Source organism: Zootoca vivipara, chromosome 7, assembly GCF_965207765.1.
Source record: "Zootoca vivipara chromosome 7, rZooViv2.hap1.1, whole genome shotgun sequence".
In the NCBI taxonomy this organism is placed as follows: Eukaryota; Metazoa; Chordata; class Lepidosauria; order Squamata; family Lacertidae; genus Zootoca; species Zootoca vivipara.
The window spans coordinates 44,349,108-44,368,891 of NC_142590.1; the positions used below are offsets into that span (position 1 = coordinate 44,349,108).

A 19,784-nucleotide genomic window follows, 5' to 3' on the forward strand; every position below is an offset into this window, starting at 1 on the left:
GGGCAGAGGATGCTCTCAACATAAACTATAGGATGATGTCCCAAGTGGTCTCTCTCCTTTTCCTTTCCTTTCCTTTCCTGGGCCCTACTAAAGAACCCTACTGAGCCACATGAGGAATTGCTGAGGATCTTCCCCACAGCATAAACTAGCTCATGGGCTGGAAAGAAACAAGGCAGAGTTCACTGTCCTAGGAAAACCGAACTCAAGCCGACTTTGAATTGTATTCATTGGTCTGCCTGCCTCTCCCACTGTTAATACTCCAAGGCCTCGGTCGGGTGAAAGGGAGGGAGCGAAGAAAAGCTATTTTTATCCCTCTCGTTCCCTTTCATGCATTCTTCCGAATTTCCCCTTGGCCTCGCAGAAAAAGAAAGTAATCATGCAACTCCCAGCGGGCAGCGGCTGCTTTAAAAAAAACTAACTCCGCCCCCTGGCTGGAGGGAGGGTTCCCTAGCCGGTGACGTCTGCCGCGCCCATTGATAAAAGCCGCGGGATTCCCTGGCCGCGGGTAGAGGCAGCGTGTGCGCGCGAAACTTCCAGGGCGCCACGTGATTTTTTTGTGCGGACGTTGGGGAGAAGGTACCGGGGAGAGGGCAGACCCGCTCGTAGTAAGTGGGCCGCGTTAGCCATGGAGCCCGCTTGCTTCCTCCAGCCCCACCCGTTCGGCGACGCTGGGGTGGGCTCGGATTTGTACAAGCCTTCGCCTCCCGCGGTCGCTTCGCCCAAATCCGACCGGGTAGAGCAGCCGAAGCCAGCCGAACCTACGCGGATCATCACGGACCCGGTCTCCGGCAGATCCTACAGCAAAGGCCGCCTGCTTGGAAAGGTACCTGCGGTGTCTTGGGAGAGCGGTGGGCTACGTGGAACCGAAAGGCCAATGAGTTTCTACCTTCACAGCCCCGCTGCCTTATAATCTGAGCCGGCCGGCTTCTAGCGTGTGTGGCGTTAGTGAGTGATCGTGGTGGATTTAAGGGCCAATTCCGGACCCCCCCCCCAAGCTACCCGCGAGTTACGACGGAGGAGACTTTCGCATATGGTGACGAACAGCGGCATCCGCGGCTTGTCGCGATAGGGGACCCAAAAGCGCCTCATCCGCTTCCCTTCCTCCCTCTTCTCGTTCTCTGTTTGCGTGCGTGGAGGGTTTCCTTCCCCCGCCAAGACTTCGCTTGGTCAGAGGCAGGCATGTCTAGGCACGATTCTCTCCCCCCGCCCCCGCCCCCCGCAATCTCGTTTTGTGTGGGGCTTCGGGTGCAGATGGGGCTTTAATATTTAACTACTTGTCATTCATTCCCCCACTTCGTATTTTACTGCGCTCTTCCCCGTCCACCCACCCCAAGCGACCGGAGCTTTTAAAGAAGGCTAGATAGAAATGGTTAAGCTACCCAAGTGGGTCTTAGTTTGGGGTGTGTGAGAACAGGAGGCAGGAAATGGCTGCTGTTTTTCTGAAAAAATATAATAGGCCATCTCTTAGGACTTCTTCAAGGCAGCTATGATTCCATTTGACTGAGTCAAGCACGTCTGGGACCGGATGTTCAAATCGTTGTTCTTAGCCCTTTGACGACTAGTAAGCCGTTTTCTGGTGGGTTTCTTTAGGTTTTGTGTTCTCTTGCGGATGCTGAACAGCAGCTACTGGTCTAATTCAGTGAATATATTCTGGGATGCCATGACAGATCCCGAGTGCATTCTTATACTATTTGTATAACATGGACCACAGGGATTGGGGGGCGGGGCGGGGCGGGGCGAGATATGGTTGGTGATTTAGATTATGTAATCTCCATTATTTATAGTCCTACTTCAACAAAGTAGGTGCTTGGGAAAGTTTGCCTACAATAGCTGACCACCATTCCTTACACCTTCTAGAGAGCTAGTGTGATATCATGATTGGAGTGCTGGGATAGAATGTAGCTGGCCATATTGAAAATTCTGTTTGCATGAAGTTTGTTGAGTGACCAGGCTTAGGCTGGTCATACTCTGACAACTGTTCTGTTCAGGGCTATGATTATGCTACTGTGACCTCCTTGGAAGAACGGTAGGGCATAAATGTAAAAGAAATTTAGCAGACAATTTAGGGATTGGATCCCGACAGTTTCTCATGTTTATCCAGGAGTGTCAAGTAGCTTGCTTAGCAAAAGCCTCATGCAGTAGATTGCTGATGGAGGCTTGCTAATCTGCAATATGGAGGTTTCGGAAGAGTGGCGAGTAGCTGTTTCTGCTTGAAGCATAGGTTGTAGATATTTTCCACATTTATTATGCTATTTTTGTGATATGCAAATGACATGAGAAAACATGGTATACATACATGTATAACATTATTCTTGTTTATAAAATCCAAATAATAATAAGCACATATCTGATGCTTACTGTTGCAAAGCCATGCGAGCTTGCTAAAGATGCTCAAATGGATTCTAGGCAAGGACTTAAGTGATTGGAGAAGGGGCCTTCTGTCTGCTGTCCCTATTAAAGGAGCAGGGCCTTCAGGGTTCCATTCATCCTTTGTTCCATTCTATAGCATCATTCCCTGGCAAATGCAAATTTTGCTCAGCAGCCGATTTAGTAACAAAGTCTGCATAAGGATGCAATTTTTTTCTTGACAGAAAGGAAAAAATGACAGAACATTTTAGAACAGTAAAACAAATGCAACACTGCGGTAATAGTTGTTGAGATGTTGCATGACTGCACTGGTTATATGTATTGCAAACACTGGTTTCCCAGACTGCACATACTGTAAATATTTCTTTTTTGCCTTAGAACTCTTCTGATTCAATTTTTTCCCCCTGGCTCAAAACCACCTTGCTCATTGAGCAATCTGTGTAATCAGGTTTCAGAGTAGGGGGTGGGGGGAAAGCAGCAGCATTTCCACTGGAAATCTCTCCTCTTGGTGAGCAAATCTGGCATTGTTTTAAAGATTATACTTTGAAGGAGGGGGTGCAGTCGGTTGGTTCCTTTTGCCCTACATCAAACAATGTGATGTGTCATATGGAAAATTTGCTCATTGTGTATGTGGGTGTCTTGGCACTTCCAAACGCGGTAGAGCTAATGTTAAATTTGGCAGTATGTATCATTCTCTCTCTCTCTCCCCAACCCCTGTTCTTACTGCTTCTTTGAAATATCCTTTCTGGCAATAGTAGCCAGAGCTGTTTCTGTCCTGATGCCCAAGCTAGGATTTTATGAGAAACTGGTTTCTCTTTGTTCAGGATGTTGTATAGGTGTGAGGCTTATTTTAGGTAAGGTGTAGGCTGCAGCAAAGATATATTTTATTTACAGCTGGAAAAACCTGTCTGTAGTCCTCCTTAAGTGCAGGTTGTCTTGTGAGAAGAACTAAACCACATTCTGTTTTTAAAAAAAGCATGATGACAGTGAGTGTGGGGAGACCCAAAGGAATAGACACAAACTCTAGGATAGTGAGAGCTGTAACATGAAATAAAATGTATGTCTGGAGAATGTACTAAACCATAGTCAGAAGTGAAACTGTTTCTTTAAAATGGAATGTTTTCACTGCATAACATGCTCAAATGTTTGAATTAGGAGAATATTTTGTTTACCATTATGAAAATAAGTTGGTTTTCAAGTTACACAAACTTGTCCATAAATTTTGAATATCCAAAGGGGCAGGACACAAATGCTGGACTTCCTCTGTTCAAGTTCCTCAAACTTGTCCCTCCTGACTTGGAATGGAACTTTTATTTTATCAAGCCCATACACTTGGCCTAGATTATAATTTCAATATATTGCAATGTCACTGAGGGAATGGAATGGAACGGAATGAAAGAAATGTCTTGGGCATGTTTCCCAAACTTGAAATTGTGATGCTGGATCCCTCTCATTTAAACAAAACTCGGAAGCCCGTGAAATATTTGAGTTGATTATTGAGTCTGTTCTTTAGCACCATGGTTGAGATATTACTGGCTTAAGTGGCTATGACCATGTTTTGAAGTAGTCCATCCTTAAAGGACTTGAAGGGTGAGTTTGCATTAGTTCTTGCCATCTGGCTGGGTCCCTGTTTTTGTATACTTTGCCTGAGGTGCTAAGGCAGTGATCTCAGACATATGTTAGATGTTTCTCACACTTCAGGTTAGAATGCTGTTAGTCATGCGGCAATTGCATTTTCTGTGATCTCATCCTACTTAGATCTGAATTGGGTCCTGTCCTAATCCTGTTTCCTTGCTTTTTGTGGTCTTGATGTGTCTAGTTCTAGTTTTCATCTTTCCTAGCATTCAGTGCTCTTAGGCGAAGAGCAGAGAGAATGCTGAGTAAGTTGCTAGCAGGCATATGAACCTCGGTCCAAAGTCCAACCATTGACAAGCAGCAAGAGCTCCAGGGTCTCTAGCAAAAAATGGTCTTTCCACTACTACTTATGAGCCTTTGAACTGGAGATTTTCTGTATATACAGCATATGCTGTACAACCAACCTTCTGAACTAAGGTCTCCTCTTCTGATACCCATTACGTATGAATGAAAGCAGGCAGTTCTTCCAGTAACTTGTGATACCTTAAAAGAAGAGCCTTAAAATCTATCCTCAACTAGTGTTTTATGTTGACTTCGTTTTGGTGGCAAATATAGTCCTAGCACTTTGGCTGAAGACGGCGGTTCCCCTATTTTTAATTAAGAAGTCAAATTGATGGTACAGGTGCCAGGGGGAAATGAGACCTGAGATGCTTCCCATGTTGCTAATCTATCAAGGACAAGAAAGGAGTTTTCTTTAGCCCACCCTTCTAATTGCTGCCTTATTGGTTTGCAGGGTGGATTTGCAAGGTGCTATGAAGTGACAGACCTCTCAAGCAACAAGACCTATGCAGTGAAGGTCATTCCTCACAGCAGAGTGGCCAAGCCGCACCAACGGGAGAAGGTATGTAGCTCCAAGTCCCGAGCAGAATGAGGATAGCTGGGGTGTTGGCCATGTCCTAGCTACCAGCTCTTAAACTTTCTGATTATGCTTCTTCCAGATCATCAATGAAATCGAGCTGCACAGAGACCTGCACCACAAACACATCGTGAAATTCTCGCATCATTTTGAGGATGCAGAGAACATCTATATCTTCCTTGAGCACTGCAGCAGGAAAGTGAGTCCCAACTTTTCTTTCTCCCCGTACCTTACCTTCAGGCATACTTTATTTCTGTTGGACTCGATGTTTTATTGCACTGTGAACAAAGGGCAGCAGAAATAGAACCTGTAGAATGGTTTGCACTGAACTCTAACTTGAGGCAGGCCTCTGCCTATTGGCTTATACTAGATCAGGCATCCCCAAACTTGGCCCTCTAGATGTTTTTGGGACTACAACTCCCATCATCCCTAGCTAACAGGACCAGTGGTCAGGGATGATGGGAATTGTAGTCCGAAAACATCTGTAGGGGTGAGTTTGGGGGTGCCTGTACTAGATGTATCATCCACTGGATACTTCCCATGGGTACAATGGATGAAAGTATGGTTTTCTGTTATGACTAGACATAGTAGGAAAAGGTGGGATATATTACTGCAGTACAGGGAGTTGCTGTGTTAGAATGCCTCTTATTGTGTCAAAGCAGGAGGACCAGTAATAGTGGCAATTAGTACTGCTGTCAGACATTTGCCAGGAGTGCTGGGGACCATGTAGGTCAGGCAGACCTTTCAGCATCCTTGGGAATGTAGGAATGTTCACAGGCAGGTTTCCTTACCGATACTGAATTGGCACAATTGCTGTTTGCCATTTGATACTCCTGCTTTGCATGATACAGCGCCACAAATGCTTGCATAAGAATCTGTCATACAGGTGCCCTTGGCATGGAAGCTGCAGCTGCCATGCATAACAGTCATGCTATTTTAGCTGCTTGTTCTCTGTTTGCAGTTCAAACCCCTGTAAACACAGTAAGTCAGCCACTGGCATCGTAATGGCTTTGGCTGCTCTGGGATAGATCAAACTTGATATGAAACTGCCCTGCAAGGATTACTTGTTGGAATAGTGCTTGTATAGAAAGAATTGGGATCGGATCCAGGATTTCACACAGGAACTTCATTTTTGCTAAAACAGAACTGGTTATTGCTGTCCAGAGGCTTTTCTCGGTGCACTTCAGTTGCATCTCTTAATGTTTAATAGAGTTCGTTTATCTTCATTCGGCTTGCTTGTAAGCCTTGCATGATTAAATCTGCAGTCTTCACATCCATTTTGGAATAACTGTTGGGAGAGGTCTAGTAAATCCCCCTGGACTCATGACCAGCCTCGTGTATAAAGGGCACATTGTAGCAAAACTTGGAATCTTTGTGATTAGACTCTGAAAAGAGATTTATTTTGAGAGAAGCCATAAAACATGAAGACCCATCCCTAGCTGGATTCAGAGGTTTAGGATGGGAGGAGGAGAAGAAGAAGCTGATAGTGGAACACAAGTATGTGAGAGTTTTGGAATACTTGCCCAAACCACTATTTTGAACCTGAGAGGAGGTTGGCTTAGCATTGCCCAGTGAGCTTCATGGCTGAGGAGTCCTTTGAATATGGTGCTTCTAATACTAATACTGGAACAACTACACCGCCCTGGTTCTTGCCTGCAATATACCAGGACAACGAGCCATTCTTAGACTAATAGTCTGCAAGCAGCATCTCTGTGACCAAACCTTTTCTCTTGCAGTCTTTGGCACATATCTGGAAATCCCGGCACACCCTTTTGGAGGCAGAGGTCCGATATTACCTCAAACAGATCATCTCTGCCTTGAAATACCTCCACCTTAAGGGCATCCTGCACTGCGATCTGAAACTGGGTATGTGCAACATAGCTGGGAGCGAATTTGTATTGCTGAGGTTGAAGTAACCTTCAGAAGAAAGCATCTAATCTCCTTGTAACTTAGAAACTTGCATTTAAAAAAAATACAAAAACTGGGTTTCTAGATACTAAAACCTATTCAGGAAATGCTGCTCTGTGGGGAATAAGCACAGCTTTGACTTCTAGGTACCTTGAGGAGGAACTGCTGAGACAGTTGTGCAATGTTTGACATTTAGAGCTTTGTTACTTTCTGTTGCAGGTAACTTTTTCGTCAATGAAAACATGGAACTGAAAGTTGGAGACTTTGGTTTGGCTGCCAGACAAGAGCCCGCAGACCAGCGAAAAAAGTAGGTGGCTTGATGTTCTGTATGATGCCTGGATCACTTTCGTATGCTCTTTCTCTGTTGAATGCTTCCCTAGCTTACTCCAGATTAAAGAGGTTCTCTTACAGTGTCTCCTTAGTCTGTTTATCCCACCACCCCCGCCCCCTGCTTTTGCAGCTGTGTGCATTTGGGGAAAGGGGAATTGGAGCACAACAGGGACACTGGGACTTGAAATACTCCTTTGCTTCAGCCAGGAACTTGGTGGTGAAAGGAACAAAGCAGTTACTGTGTGTGCAGTTCTGTCTAAGGCAGAAGCCTCATGTTTGCACAGCAGAAACAATGCCCAACCTTTTATTGGATTTCTGCCTCATGCAAAGTGTTCGTAGCTGCTGTAACTGCGATGGGCAAGCAAACAGCGTAGAAAGGAGTTCTGGATGGGGAAGGGTTCTTGCACACAACAGGGTAGCAGTGAGTGAGTATAGGTGCAAGGGACAGCCGAGTCAGTACTATTGCGATTCTAGTCAGAAAGATGTGACTGAGGCTACTGGGAGGCCCATGTAGCAAAGTAGTATGGTATTGGTTGGTTCAGTCACATGTTGCAGGGGCACTAGGTGGCTGGAAAAGGAGCTACAGTGAGATGCACAAGTCAGAACCTCAGCTGCAGCATGGAAAACTGGCAGAATATTGCCAGATCATTCTTTTTTGTTATCCACTCGATCAGCTGTGATCCTGTTGTAGTAAAATAAACCTTGTTCACTGTTTGCTTAGAGTTAAGAAACTATAATCCAGCCTGTACTATTGCAAAAGAGGGCGCCCAACATCTAACAGTAGAACTCTTTTTAAAAAGGGGGGGGGAAACGAGACCTTTTTAAGATAGAGTTCTGTGGTTAATTGAAACGCATGTTGTAACTTTCCCCAGGTACATGTTTACTCAGCTAAAATCTTTGCAGTAGGAAATGAATCTGAGAGGATGTTGTGAAAGTGGTATTTCTGTAGAAACTTGAGTGAAGTTGGAGTGGCTTGGCATGGTCTGTGGTAGAAGATTTTAAGATGTCACAAACAAAGCTGCCCTGAGCCCAGATCACTTGTCCATGATAGCCAAGGGATTGAGCCTGGGATCTAGTTCTGCATGCAAAGCATGTCTTTCCCCTTTATTCTTCCGGCGGCAGCATTTCCTATGCCAGAACCTCCCTTTTTGTATAGCTGCATCAAAGGTAGGCAGGGGTGGCAAGGAATCCCTGCTGTAGCCCAACTAATGACCCTATGTGTGTTTGCCTTCCAGGACTATCTGTGGTACCCCCAATTACCTTGCCCCCGAGGTGCTCCTGCGACAAGGGCATGGGCCAGAGTCAGATGTGTGGTCTTTGGGCTGTGTCATGTAAGTCCAAAGCACTTTCGCCCCCTCTGAAGGCTTCTTGCAGGCCTGTTTCAGTGCTGCAACTTCTTGGCTTTTTAGCTCTTTTTGTATAGCTAAATGGGAGGAAGCAGGATTCTTTGGCCAGCATGCTCTAGCACAACTTAAAGCTTGTTTAAGATTAAGTACTAAAAATAATAGACTACAATCAAAAGCTCGGAGTGGGCAGCAAATGCAGGAACCCTAAAGAGAAACTGCAGTGAAATTAAATGCATGAAGCATGGAGTCTGAATGCAGCCAAGCAGCCTAAATTCCAGCTGTTGGCACCTTGCTTCAAACAAAGGATTCCTCTTCTCTAAAAATGTTTAGCATTTTGATGGCTTTGTGGGGGAAATGGTTAGTTAGCCACAGAGTACCACTGCATATCCCTCTATCTGGGGCTCAAACAAAGAGGTGGTAATTGAAGTAGGGGTTATTGGAGATTGGTGGAATGAGGAAACAGTTTGCTCAAGTCTATCGGGATCAAATCACAAACTGCTTTGTAGGGCTCCTTGCTAAGTGCTTATCGCCTCCCTATTGCTTCCGACAAATGCTGAAGCGCTTGTGTCAGCTTGACAGCGTAGTGCTCCATGTTCTGCACTAGATGAAGCTCACAAACACTTGCCGAGGGCATCTTAAGAGGGAAAGTAGCAGTTGAAGCTTCTCAGTGGTTGATAGAAAGCTGAGGGCTTTGCCAATTTATTTTAAGTGCTCTTGGCTATGATAGTAGTGTGGAATTCAGGCTACCTGTTGGATCCCCTGAGCGATGGAAGTATTGGTCTGAGTATTAGATAAAAGATGCTTGTATGCTGAGCATATGTTGCTAGCATAGCTTGACTGCAACTAGACCAGGGGTCCCCAAACTACGGCCCCCGGGCCGGATGCGGCCCAATCGGCCTTCCAATCCGGCCCGCGACGACCCCCGCCGCCCGCTGCCGCCGCCCGCTCTCACGGCGCACGGCGCAGCGACAATCAAAAAAATCGGCAAAAAATCGCCGAAAATCCTTTGTGCGCATGCGTACAGGCCTCTCCCGACCCGGAAGAGGTCATTTCTGGTGCACTTCCGGGTCGGGGGAGGCCCATACGCATGCGCACAAGCGATTTTCGGCTATTTTTTTCCGCCCGTGTGCGTGTGCGCATGCGCACGGGCGCGCACTCCTCTGGCCCGCTGCGCGCGCACTCCCCTGCCGTCCGGCCCGCCGCTCGGTAAGTCTGGGGACCCCTGAACTAGACCCATAAAGCTTTGCCCAAAATGATTGCTTCAGTGTATTTATGGGCCATATTATAAGATGGTCTGTTTGGAGGACAAATTTGTTTACTTGATGAAATTCAAAACACCACAAAGCTGCTGCTAATCTTTCACAATCTTTATTGACAATTTCGTTAGAACAAATGGAAAAAGTGGCTGGCCTGTGGTTCACGGCTGGCTATTTGGCTCAGGTGCTATTCGGCTGCTTTCCGGAGTGTCGTCTTAAAAAATAGTTTGTGCCTTCAGCTCTCTTTGCCCTGGTTAGCCACAGCTTCCTGTTAAGTTTTCACAGCGCAGTTAAATGGAAATTTTATCTTGAGTGCTGGGGGATGAGGGAAGAGTGGCCTTGAACAGAGTGCAAAGGGGAGATCCCGCCTTCTCTCCTTTCCCAGTTTTCAGCTAGGCACAGAACCTCTTCTAGGAAGGCTTGGCTTGCTAGCTCTGATCACATGGTTAGGGCTGTCATGCTCTCCGGATGTGCCTCCGGTCTGCGAGCACCTAAAGCAACAGCAGTGTCTTATGAGCTTCATTACAGGGAGCACTTAACTGGGCGTTGCCGCCTGTCAGACTTCCTCCAGAGTTATTGCTGAGTCATGTGCTCATGGAGGCTGCCAAGGGCAGGCTGCTAGGCCAGAACTGCTCTTGAGCCTCCTCAGCACTGAGTGAATTCACCACTTGCCACCTTTCTTCTCCCCACCCCTCAGGTACACGTTGCTATGTGGGACCCCCCCTTTTGAGACTTCTGACCTCAAAGAGACCTACAAGTGCATCAAGCATGTCACATACACGCTCCCAGCCTTTCTTTCGGTACCAGCCAAGAACCTGCTTGTTGGCATCTTGAAACGCAACCCCCAGGACCGCTTCACGCTGGAGGAGATCTTGGACCATGAGTTCTTCACCAAAGTGAGCAGCAATCTTTTGTGTGTGTGTGCTTGTTTTCTAGGGATGTCACTGCCAAGGTAGTAAGCTAGGCTACACAACATGCTGTAAGGTGAGAAGTGGCAATATCTCTTTCTTGGGGTGATAACTTCTTCCTATTCATATGGAGTCTTATGACTGGGCCACCACCATTATTGGAATGGCAGTGATCTATTAATATGGGTGTTAGCTCCTGGGATCCTGCCTGGATTGCAATTTAGATAATTACATCCTGCTTCTAATTATCGCTTAACAATCCTCAGATATCTTTGCTCTGGGCTGCCTGGTTGTTATTATTATACCCTTTCCAAGCATGCATGTCATTTAGAGGACTTGCAAAACTTGTGAATGTGGCCAAATCCTGTTGATTGGCAATAGGGCCTTGAAGCTGGCATTGGCCCAGTATATTGTGTACAATCTGTTCTGATGCATAGCTCAGCTTTGCTAATTAGTTTCCTCAACTTTCAAGGGATACACGCCTGATAAGCTCCCGCCCAGCAGCTGTGTGATGGTGCCAGAACTGAACCCCCCCAACCCTGCCAGGAGCCTGTTTGTAAAGGTCACAAAGACTCTCTTTGGGAAAAGAAAGTCAAAAGGTAAGTTGCACATTGACCTTTTCTTCTGGGAGCTGGCTGTAGCGCCTGTGAAAACTTAGGCTCACACTTCTGCTTAATAAGAGCCCTGCTCAGTCACACCAAAGGCCCACCTAGGTTAGTGTTTGGTTCCTGCCAAGGCCAACAATATGCCTTTGAGAAGCACACAAGCAAGGCATGAGCCCCAATAGCAACATGTTGGTCCTGCCTGAAGGTAGTCACTAGTTTCCCCTTGATGCTTCATCTGCAGGGTTGGGAAACTGGGAGATATTAGGATTGGCAATAGACTAGACCAGGCATCCCCAAACTTGGCCCTCCAGCTGTTTTGGGACTACAATTCCCATCATGCCTGACCACTGGTCCTGTTGGCTAGGGATGATGGGAATTGTAGTCCCAAAACAGCTGGACAGCCTTCACCACCTGATGCATAGAATAGGAGAATATGGGGAAAGGAGGCTTGCCACTTGGATCCTTAAATTAACGCCAAGTGGCCAAGCTAGAGCAACCCCTAGAGAACTTCCATGTCAGTCCCTAACCCCTAATGTATGTACTTGAGAGTCTACTTTAAGCAGTATCTGCAGCCCTGTCCTGTTGACTTTGTGTTAGGATCTTATTAACTCGTATTCTTCTTACTTTAGTTAAGAAGGCTCCTTCAGAAGAGAGAGATGATATCTCCAAGCTGGTAACAGGCCTTGTGAAGACCTCCATCTGTAGGCAACTGAGCCACAAAACTGTCGAAGGGAATGAGGTAAACTAACTGCAGGAACTTGGCTGTTCAGTTGTGGCTTTCAGAGGAAGGAAAGAGAAACAAGGAAGTTACCCTGGTATGTGCTGATCAGACTTTCTGTCTCCTTAGGTCACTCCTTTGAATGGTCAGAGTCCTGGCTCTAGCCCAGTAGATACGGTAGCAGAGGAAGGCTCACAGAAATCTATCTCCAGGTCCATCCGTGGGACAATGGCTAGCAGCAGCTGTGAAGGTGGGAAGTGGCAATGTCTCGATGTATTTTGGTCAGATGGAATCTGCTGTCTGTCAGGACTAGCCCCAGGGTGGTAGAGGCCTTCAAGAGCAAAGCAGAGAAGCACTTCATTGTGGACAGTAGGGCCAACAAGCAGTTTAAGTCTTGAGCAGACTGACTCTGAACTGGCAGGTTCAGTCTCACAATGCCTATCAGTCATTGGAACTGAACAACAAATCCATTCTTAGAGGCGGGGTAACTCTGGATACTGGAGACAATTGAGGAGGGCCATTGCTGTCACATCCTCCATTGTTTCTGAAAAATTCATTTCTGCTCATGGTTAGATAATGAATTCTATTCTGGGTTCAATGGCATTTTGGCTGGGTCCTGTAGGTCTTAATGTTAGAAGTGGCTTAATTTGAGGATGCGAAAGCCGTGGCCTTGCACAGGTTGTTGGGCCCCAACTTCCTTCAGCCCTAGACTGCATAGCCAGTGGTTGGAGGTGATGAGAGTTGTAATTCGGCAATGGGGGCAAGGGGTCAACGGGTTCTTCAGCCTTTCTCTTCCCACTCCCATTTGAATTTTGTGCTTCGGGAGCAGAAAATCTCTTGAGCTTGACCCATGTAAGCTGAATTTGTAAAAACTTAACTATCTTCTTCCCCTCTTTCCCCCACCCACTAGTATTTGAAGACTGTGTCACAGCATCATCTGTCATTGAATCAGCCATTGGTCTTCTGAAGAACTGCCTATCTGTCATGCCACCAGGTAACTTAAGCTTCAGGGAGTGTCACAACCCCTGGGATGGTTAGAGACAAATGGGATGGTTAGAGACAACAAACTGTTGTCTTGGATGCTGGTATTAGGGAGGAGAAGCAGGAGAGGTGCAGCCCTAGTTCCTCTAACCTGCTAAAGAGGCTTTTAACATCAGGCTCCCTGGGTCTCGGTAACCTGATATTTGTTGCCATCCAGAATAAGGGCCACCTCCTTTTAGGTAGCATCCTGATGGAATGCAGAAACTAAGGGGTGGTGTGTGTGTCCATCTACCCATTTATCTAGATAAATGGTAATCCAATGATTTTGCAACATCTGGGGGTGGGAAAGATGAGACTGATTCTGTTCCTATCCCAAGCATGACCTCTTCTAACCTCATTTCAGTACCGCTTTTGAAATAGGTTTGAACCTATTCGCTTTATTTAATGAATACCTTTCTTTCCTGTCTAGCTGAGAGGAATCCCGCTTCCCTGGCCTGCCATGAGCACTTTGTCTGGGTGAGCAAGTGGGTAGACTATTCCAACAAGTATGGTTTTGGCTATCAGCTCTCCAACCACAGCATTGGTGTCCTCTTCAACGATGGAACTCATATGGCCCTCTCTGCCAACTGGAAGTGAGTGGAAGAAATGGACGTCCTGGAGGGTTTTGAGGTTGGGAAGTGTAGAAGTGTAGTCATGGTGTACCTTGACTAGGGCTCAGGTCCTACTAGCCACCTTCTGGTGTGGTGAGGGGGACTGCAAGATACTGTATGGATCAAATTCTTGGGTAATTCACAAGCATGGGAGAAGGGGCTTCCCCTACTTGGAGCAAGGCTAGAGGACTAGATTGTGGGAGGAGTTGAATATCGTGCTAAAGCAAGCATTCTTTTAGTGTGAGCATTTCTGCTTGCCAGGCAGAATGACCTCCCTTCTCCCTGTGTGTTCCGGGGGTTCTACCAACCCACCCAGAGTAGATTGAGGAGGAGAGGAGGGCAAGTCCAGTTTGCAATAGCAGGCACCCTTGCACTGGTTCCAGCTAGTTGAATGCACTTAGTTGAATCAGGCCCTATCTTTATGATTTTACGGTGGTGGGGACAGTCTGTGTTTGCCCACATAGGGGTTTGTCTTGGGTGATGCAAAAGGTCTGATTCAATAAGGCACAGACACCCTTTGAGGGTGTGTTAGAACCTTTGTTTTTTTAGCATAGCAGAAAGACCACTTTCATAAACTGAAGCTAAAGTTTTATGGGATCCACTTGGTACAAGAGGTGGCTTTTGCTGCTTGCACCAAATGGCTGGAGGGCAGTGTCACGAACTGAACTGGGTGCTTCTCTTCCCCCTGATGCTGCCATGTGTATCTACCTGCTGGCATCTGTTTGCCCCAGAATCCGTATCTGACGGCCAATCTGGCTACTGTAGCTAACTGCATTCTCTTTCCCTTCAGGAAAGTGCATTACAACCTGACAAACAGCAAGCATTTCTCCTTCCCGGCTTCAGCTGTCCCTGAGCAGCTGCAGGGGCAGATGGGTGTCCTGCAGTACTTTGCCTCATATATGGAACAGCATCTAATGAAGGTGAGCAGCTGCCTGGCTTGGCGTAGTTGGTATGTGTGTACAGAGTTAGTTGCATTGGCTTGCTGATGACTCAGCTCGATGCAGAAAACACGAGCTGCATTTTTGCAGAGAACAATTCCCCCTTGCTCTCAAGTATGTTTGACCATATTCAAGGTTCATAGGAAGAGCCTCCCTTGAAGGTCTTGTGGGATACACCTGAAAGCACTGAAGCTTTCATCATGTTGGCCAAACTTTGGTTCGTGGCTCCAAACACCAAAGCATGTATTTGGTGGGCTCTTTACTGCCAGATTCTGCACTCCTAGTTGCCTTGCCATCTTTATGACTACTTCATGTACTCAAAAGTCTCGACTGATGGATGGAGTAGGACTTCCTTTCCCAAAGCAGAGATGATCCATTAAACGGATGTGCTAATTCATGTTCCTTGAATTTGGCCGGTACTTATCCTCTCCTTGGCTTGGCATTAGTGTTAGGGATAAGGTTACACGGAAAAACAACTGATAGGACTAAGCCAGCCTTGTGGTGTCAATGATTCTCTAATTTCTCTTTTTTTCTTCCCTTCTCTCCCAGGGAGGAGACTTACCCAGCATAGATGAGACTGGACAGGTTCCACTGCTGCTTCTGCAATGGGTGAAGACTAATCAGGCCTTATTGATGCTTTTTAGCAATGGAACCTTTCAGGTAATAATGGCACCAAGTCCTTTAAGCAGATTATGTAGGCCCTGTGTCCTACCTATTGATGGAGGTGGCACATGCTGGCGTTTCATATCCATACCTTGGCTCAGCTGCTATAACTGTTGTGTGGGGTATAATCTGAAGTGTTGCCTTTTGCTTTGGAAAGAAGCTTTCTGTGGAGTGCTTCTGAGAAGCTGAAAGTAGATGCTGGGCTATGTGCTTTGTAGAGCACATTCAGTTATGGCTAACTGCTATTTTTGAGTAGCAGCTGGTGTCTTGAAATTATAATAATAATAATAAATTTTTATTTATACCCCGCCCTCCCCAGTCAAAAACCGGGCTCAGGGCGGCTGACACCAACAGAACCACAATAAAACATAAAAACAATTAATTAAAATACAGATTAAAATACAGTATTAAAATTTAAAGTGCAGCCTCATTTCAAGTAGGCCATAAGTGGCTGACACCAACAGAACCACAATAAAACATTAAAAAAAAAAATTAGTTAAAATACAGATTAAAATACAGTATTAAAATTTAAAGTGCAGCCTCATTTCAAGTAGGCCATAAATCCAAGCCATGAGGGAGAAAAACACAGGGGTCAGGCTGAGTCTAACCCAAAGGCCAGGCGGAACAGCTCTGTCTTGCAGGCCCTGCGGAAAGATGACAAATCCCGCAGGGCCCTGGTCTCCTGGGAAAGAGCGTTCCACCAGGTTGGGGCCAGTACTGAAAAGGCCCTGGCTCTAGTAGAGGCCAATCTAGCCATCTTATGACTCGGGATCTCCAGAATATTATTGTTTGTGGACCTTAAGGTCCTCCGCGGGGCATACCAGGAGAGGCGGTCCCGTAGGTACGAGGGTCCCAAGTCGCATAGGGCTTTATGAATTATGAATTCTAACACATTTTAAAGCACCTCTACAAATACTAAAACATATCTGCTTTCCATAGGCCCTTTTCTAAATCTGGATTCCTATCCCTTCAGCAATTTGCCCTTTGTTTCTACTTAGATAGAGATGTCTGTGGTGGGGGCAGAAAACTACTCTCCATATTAAGGCTATGCTAGCAGATACCTAGGCGCAGGCTAAACCCAATTGAGTTGGGAGTCCCAAAGGGTAGGGAGTGCTGCACAGAAAGAGGCGCAAGTATCAAGTGTCTGATGTGCTCCATCTCCTTTATTCTAGGTGAATTTCTACAATGATCATACCAAGGTGATCTTCAGCAAACCTGACCACACCTGCCTCCTCACCTACATAAACCGTGACAGGAATTCCTACACCTACAAGCTCAGCAGCATAGCAGAACTTGGCTGTTCACCAGAGCTCCAGCGTAGGCTCAAATACATCCTCAAGCTGCTTCAACAGCGAGTGGATGCATAAGGCTACAGGGTGGACACCTGGTATTCTTGGCCCTTTCTGTCCTTCCAAGAGCTGTGATGTTGACGGTGCAGGAGAAGGCAACTCTTGAGACATCAGAATTCTTCCTTAGACAGATGCCTTTCTACAAGGAAAAACTTCAAAACCAAAACTGCACTCGGATTGGGCCCAAGCCCTTCTTCAGAATCCATCAACTTCTGGAATGTTAGCCACCTAATGACTTTTTATTATTGTTAAACAAAAGGGATTTTTTTTTCACTTTGACATGACTGCTCCAGTCCACATTGGAGAGGAGGAGTAGAGATAATTGCCTTTACTCCTGTGTGGCCGTTGCACAGATGGTTATGCACATTGGCTTGTTGATGGGGAGGGGAGAATCTGTGATCCATACACTCCATGGGAAACAAGTAGTGAGGGTAATAGCAAATCTTTTTTAAAAAAAAGTTTTCCGAGTTTTGTCCAGTGCCTAATGCCAAATCTGCTGTTGGATCTTGGCATCTGTGTCTGAAGGGTTAGAGGCCTGCGAGTCCAGTTCATGTATTCAGGCTAAATCAAGTGATTTCTGTTGTGAGCCTTTTCAGGCTCTTGCAACACTACCGCTGCCTTCCCGTGGAATGCAGGTTTTTTTGCTCAGAGTTGCATCACTTGCCTGGTTCTGACTCATGGACCAAACAATAAATCTGTGAATTGGGTGTGGCTGCTCTGCTAAGAAGGGCAGCAGAAACGGATGCTGCAGAGGCAACTTCTTCCACAAGATCAAACTGCTTCCCTGCTTTAGCTGTGATAGGGCAACCACAATCCTTGGGGGACTAGTTAGCTGGCTGCCTTCTGGAATTGGTAGGGAAGAACTGCTACAACTCTTTAATTTGGGAGGAACAGAGGTAGGATAGCTTAATCTTCAGCCTGAAATCAGGGTTAATTCAAACACCTAGTGCTGCTGCTGCTGCTAAGCACTCGAGGCTGCAAAGGTACATGTTGGGTAATGGAACTGTTACACTAATTAGGCAAATGGGCTTTTTTTCTTTTGTGCTGAGACTGTGAAACACCCTATTTGCCTCATTTTCTCAGCTGTTTTCATTCCAAGATGCAGCAGAGGGATTCTGTAAATTGCCATGGTACAGACTTGAACGGCTTCGTTGGAAGCTGCCAGTTTAATGTTTTGAACTTGACAAGACTATTTGTCCAGCTATGGAGCCTAAATGGTGTGAACATCCTAAGATTTATTTATGTATTTATGAGCTATTTATTTTGCACCTGTGTCTTGTCAATCATTGCACACCATGCCTCCAAAAACCCAGCTGTCTTGATTACAATAAAACTCATTTTTATTAAAAGCAAAAGAACAATGGTTACTTTGTAAGTGTCTCATTGGTGGTTAGGAGTTTCAGTGGGGCTGCCTGCGAGGCAGATAAAAAACTGTATCAATGTTTCGTTGGTCTAGACTACTATAACATATTCATGCTATAGAAAGCTGCTCCATATATTAGTATGTCCCCAGAGGGGAAACTTGGCAGGTGTGCACCTACAGACAGTAGACATACATCATGTGCTAGCTAGCAACGCAACATTAGCTGCAGATAATAAAAACAACTTCTGCTCAAGAAGTAGGAAAAATAAAGATTCTTTTATATACTTGGTTTGGGGAACAAAATTCACCTGGTGCTACAGAAAGAAGGTACATTGCTGGGCATTGCACAGTCAGGGTCCCACTGCCAAAAAGCCCCTCTTCCCAATAGCTGTCTGCTGCACTTGTTGGGGTCACCTGGAAAGGGATCTCTGAACTTGATCTCAACGTCTGGGAGGAAGCCATTGAGTGGGATTTAAAGATCAAAAACAATTGGGAGTGGAAATGGACTGGAAGCCAGTGCTGATGAGAGAGCTCTGGTGTAACATGATCAAAACATCTACTCTTGCAGGCCTATTTGGGACCAACTGAAGTTTCTGGGACATTTTCAAAGGCATCCTGCGTACAATGCATGGCGGTTATCCAAATGGGTGGTTACCAAAGCACATGAGTAATGGAAGCAAAGGCTATTTTGGTCTAGGCAGAGCATGAACACTGAGGACTTCCCTGTACACAGGCAACATGGTTGGAGGCTAGTTCAAGCATTACATCCAGTACAGAAATCTCTTGCAGCTGTTTGAATGTGGCTGAGATGTTCCTGCTTGTGAGAACTGATTTACACATTGCATAGACTAAGCTAATGAAATGCTGAGCTGAGATGTAGTGTTGGTGGGTTGTTCTTTTTAAAAAATCCCTCTACAAACAAAAAGTGTCCTTATTGTTGCTTGTGATTTTTGCTGTTCTTTCATAGTCAATGGGTACAATTTGCAGCACCTTGTCACAGTATAGTAGGTGAACTATTTCTCTAATGACCTGTCCAAAATGAACCCCCCTTAGGAATTATTGGCATAGCTGCCAAGTTATCCCTTTTTTAAAGGGATTTCCCCTTATGCTGAATAGGCTTCCTCGCGCGAAAAGGGAAAACTTGGCAGCTATGATTATTGGAGGTACTTGGCATATGTTTCCCACCTTTTGCTGACTGCTTTTGTCATCACCTTGTTACCTCTAGCCTCTTATTTTACTATTTTTGATGAGTGCGCAAAGGAATTTCCTCTGGGTTGAGGTCATATGCAACAGTGTGTGTTAGACAAAGCCACCTGCTTTGTTTGGTGCCCTGACATCCCTTCTCTTGGTACTGTTGCCAACAGAGGCTTACTGAAGCATATCCGGTGTCTGCAAAAATGGGGCAGCCGTTGTAAAAAATGGAAAGGAGTTATTTTAGGGCAGAGGTACTCTGTGTAAGGTTGCCAGCTGGCTGTTTTTGAACTGGACTGAGGGGGTTCTCCTACGTCATTCTCAGATTGGCAGCAGCCAAAATATGCCTTTATTGAATTGAATTACCATGCACAACTGAACAATGGCAGACTCCATAAGAGGAGCCCTGTTGGATTTATTGATTGATTTCTACCCCACCTTTCCTCCAAGAAGCTCAAGGCAGTATTTACGGTCCTCCCCTCCCCATTTTACCCTCACAAAACCCCTGTGAGGTAAATTAAGCTGAGAGGTTATTTCAGCCAATGAGCTTCATAACTGAGTGCGAATTTGAACCCTGGTCTCCCAGGTCCTAGTCCAACACTTCCTCCTACATGTGGCGATTGGCTTGTTAAACTTAATGCTTGGACATATGTACATGTATTCACCATTAAGTGTGCATGGGATTGTAGCCTTTGTTTGCTATGTGTTGATTTGTCAAAT

The 19,784-nt window shown here is 45.8% G+C and overlaps 1 protein-coding gene across 1 annotated transcript; it reads left to right on the forward strand.

Moving 5' to 3' along the window:
• The first annotated feature begins 478 nt into the window (after window positions 1–478).
• PLK3 (polo like kinase 3) lies at window positions 479–17,873 on the forward strand. The gene is made up of 15 exons (XM_035122518.3): window positions 479–823; window positions 4,736–4,843; window positions 4,941–5,057; window positions 6,595–6,724; window positions 6,986–7,073; window positions 8,332–8,427; window positions 10,396–10,594; window positions 11,079–11,205; window positions 11,841–11,950; window positions 12,059–12,179; window positions 12,840–12,923; window positions 13,380–13,542; window positions 14,351–14,480; window positions 15,048–15,158; window positions 16,334–17,873. Exons 1-15 carry the CDS (start codon window positions 626–628, stop codon window positions 16,526–16,528), a joined length of 1,977 nt encoding a protein of 658 aa, XP_034978409.2. The 5' UTR covers window positions 479–625; the 3' UTR covers window positions 16,529–17,873.
• Window positions 17,874–19,784: the final 1,911 nt, after the last annotated feature.

Excerpts from the sequence above, each read along its gene's own strand:
- PLK3 (XM_035122518.3), top strand. The coding sequence starts at position 626 with ATGGAGCCCGCTTGCTTCCTCCAGCCCCACCCGTTCGGCGACGCTGGG. Across the intron at positions 8,428-10,395 it reads TGGTCTTTGGGCTGTGTCAT|GTACACGTTGCTATGTGGGA; the intron begins GTAAGTCCAAAG and ends CCCACCCCTCAG. Across the intron at positions 14,481-15,047 it reads TGGAACAGCATCTAATGAAG|GGAGGAGACTTACCCAGCAT; the intron begins GTGAGCAGCTGC and ends CTTCTCTCCCAG.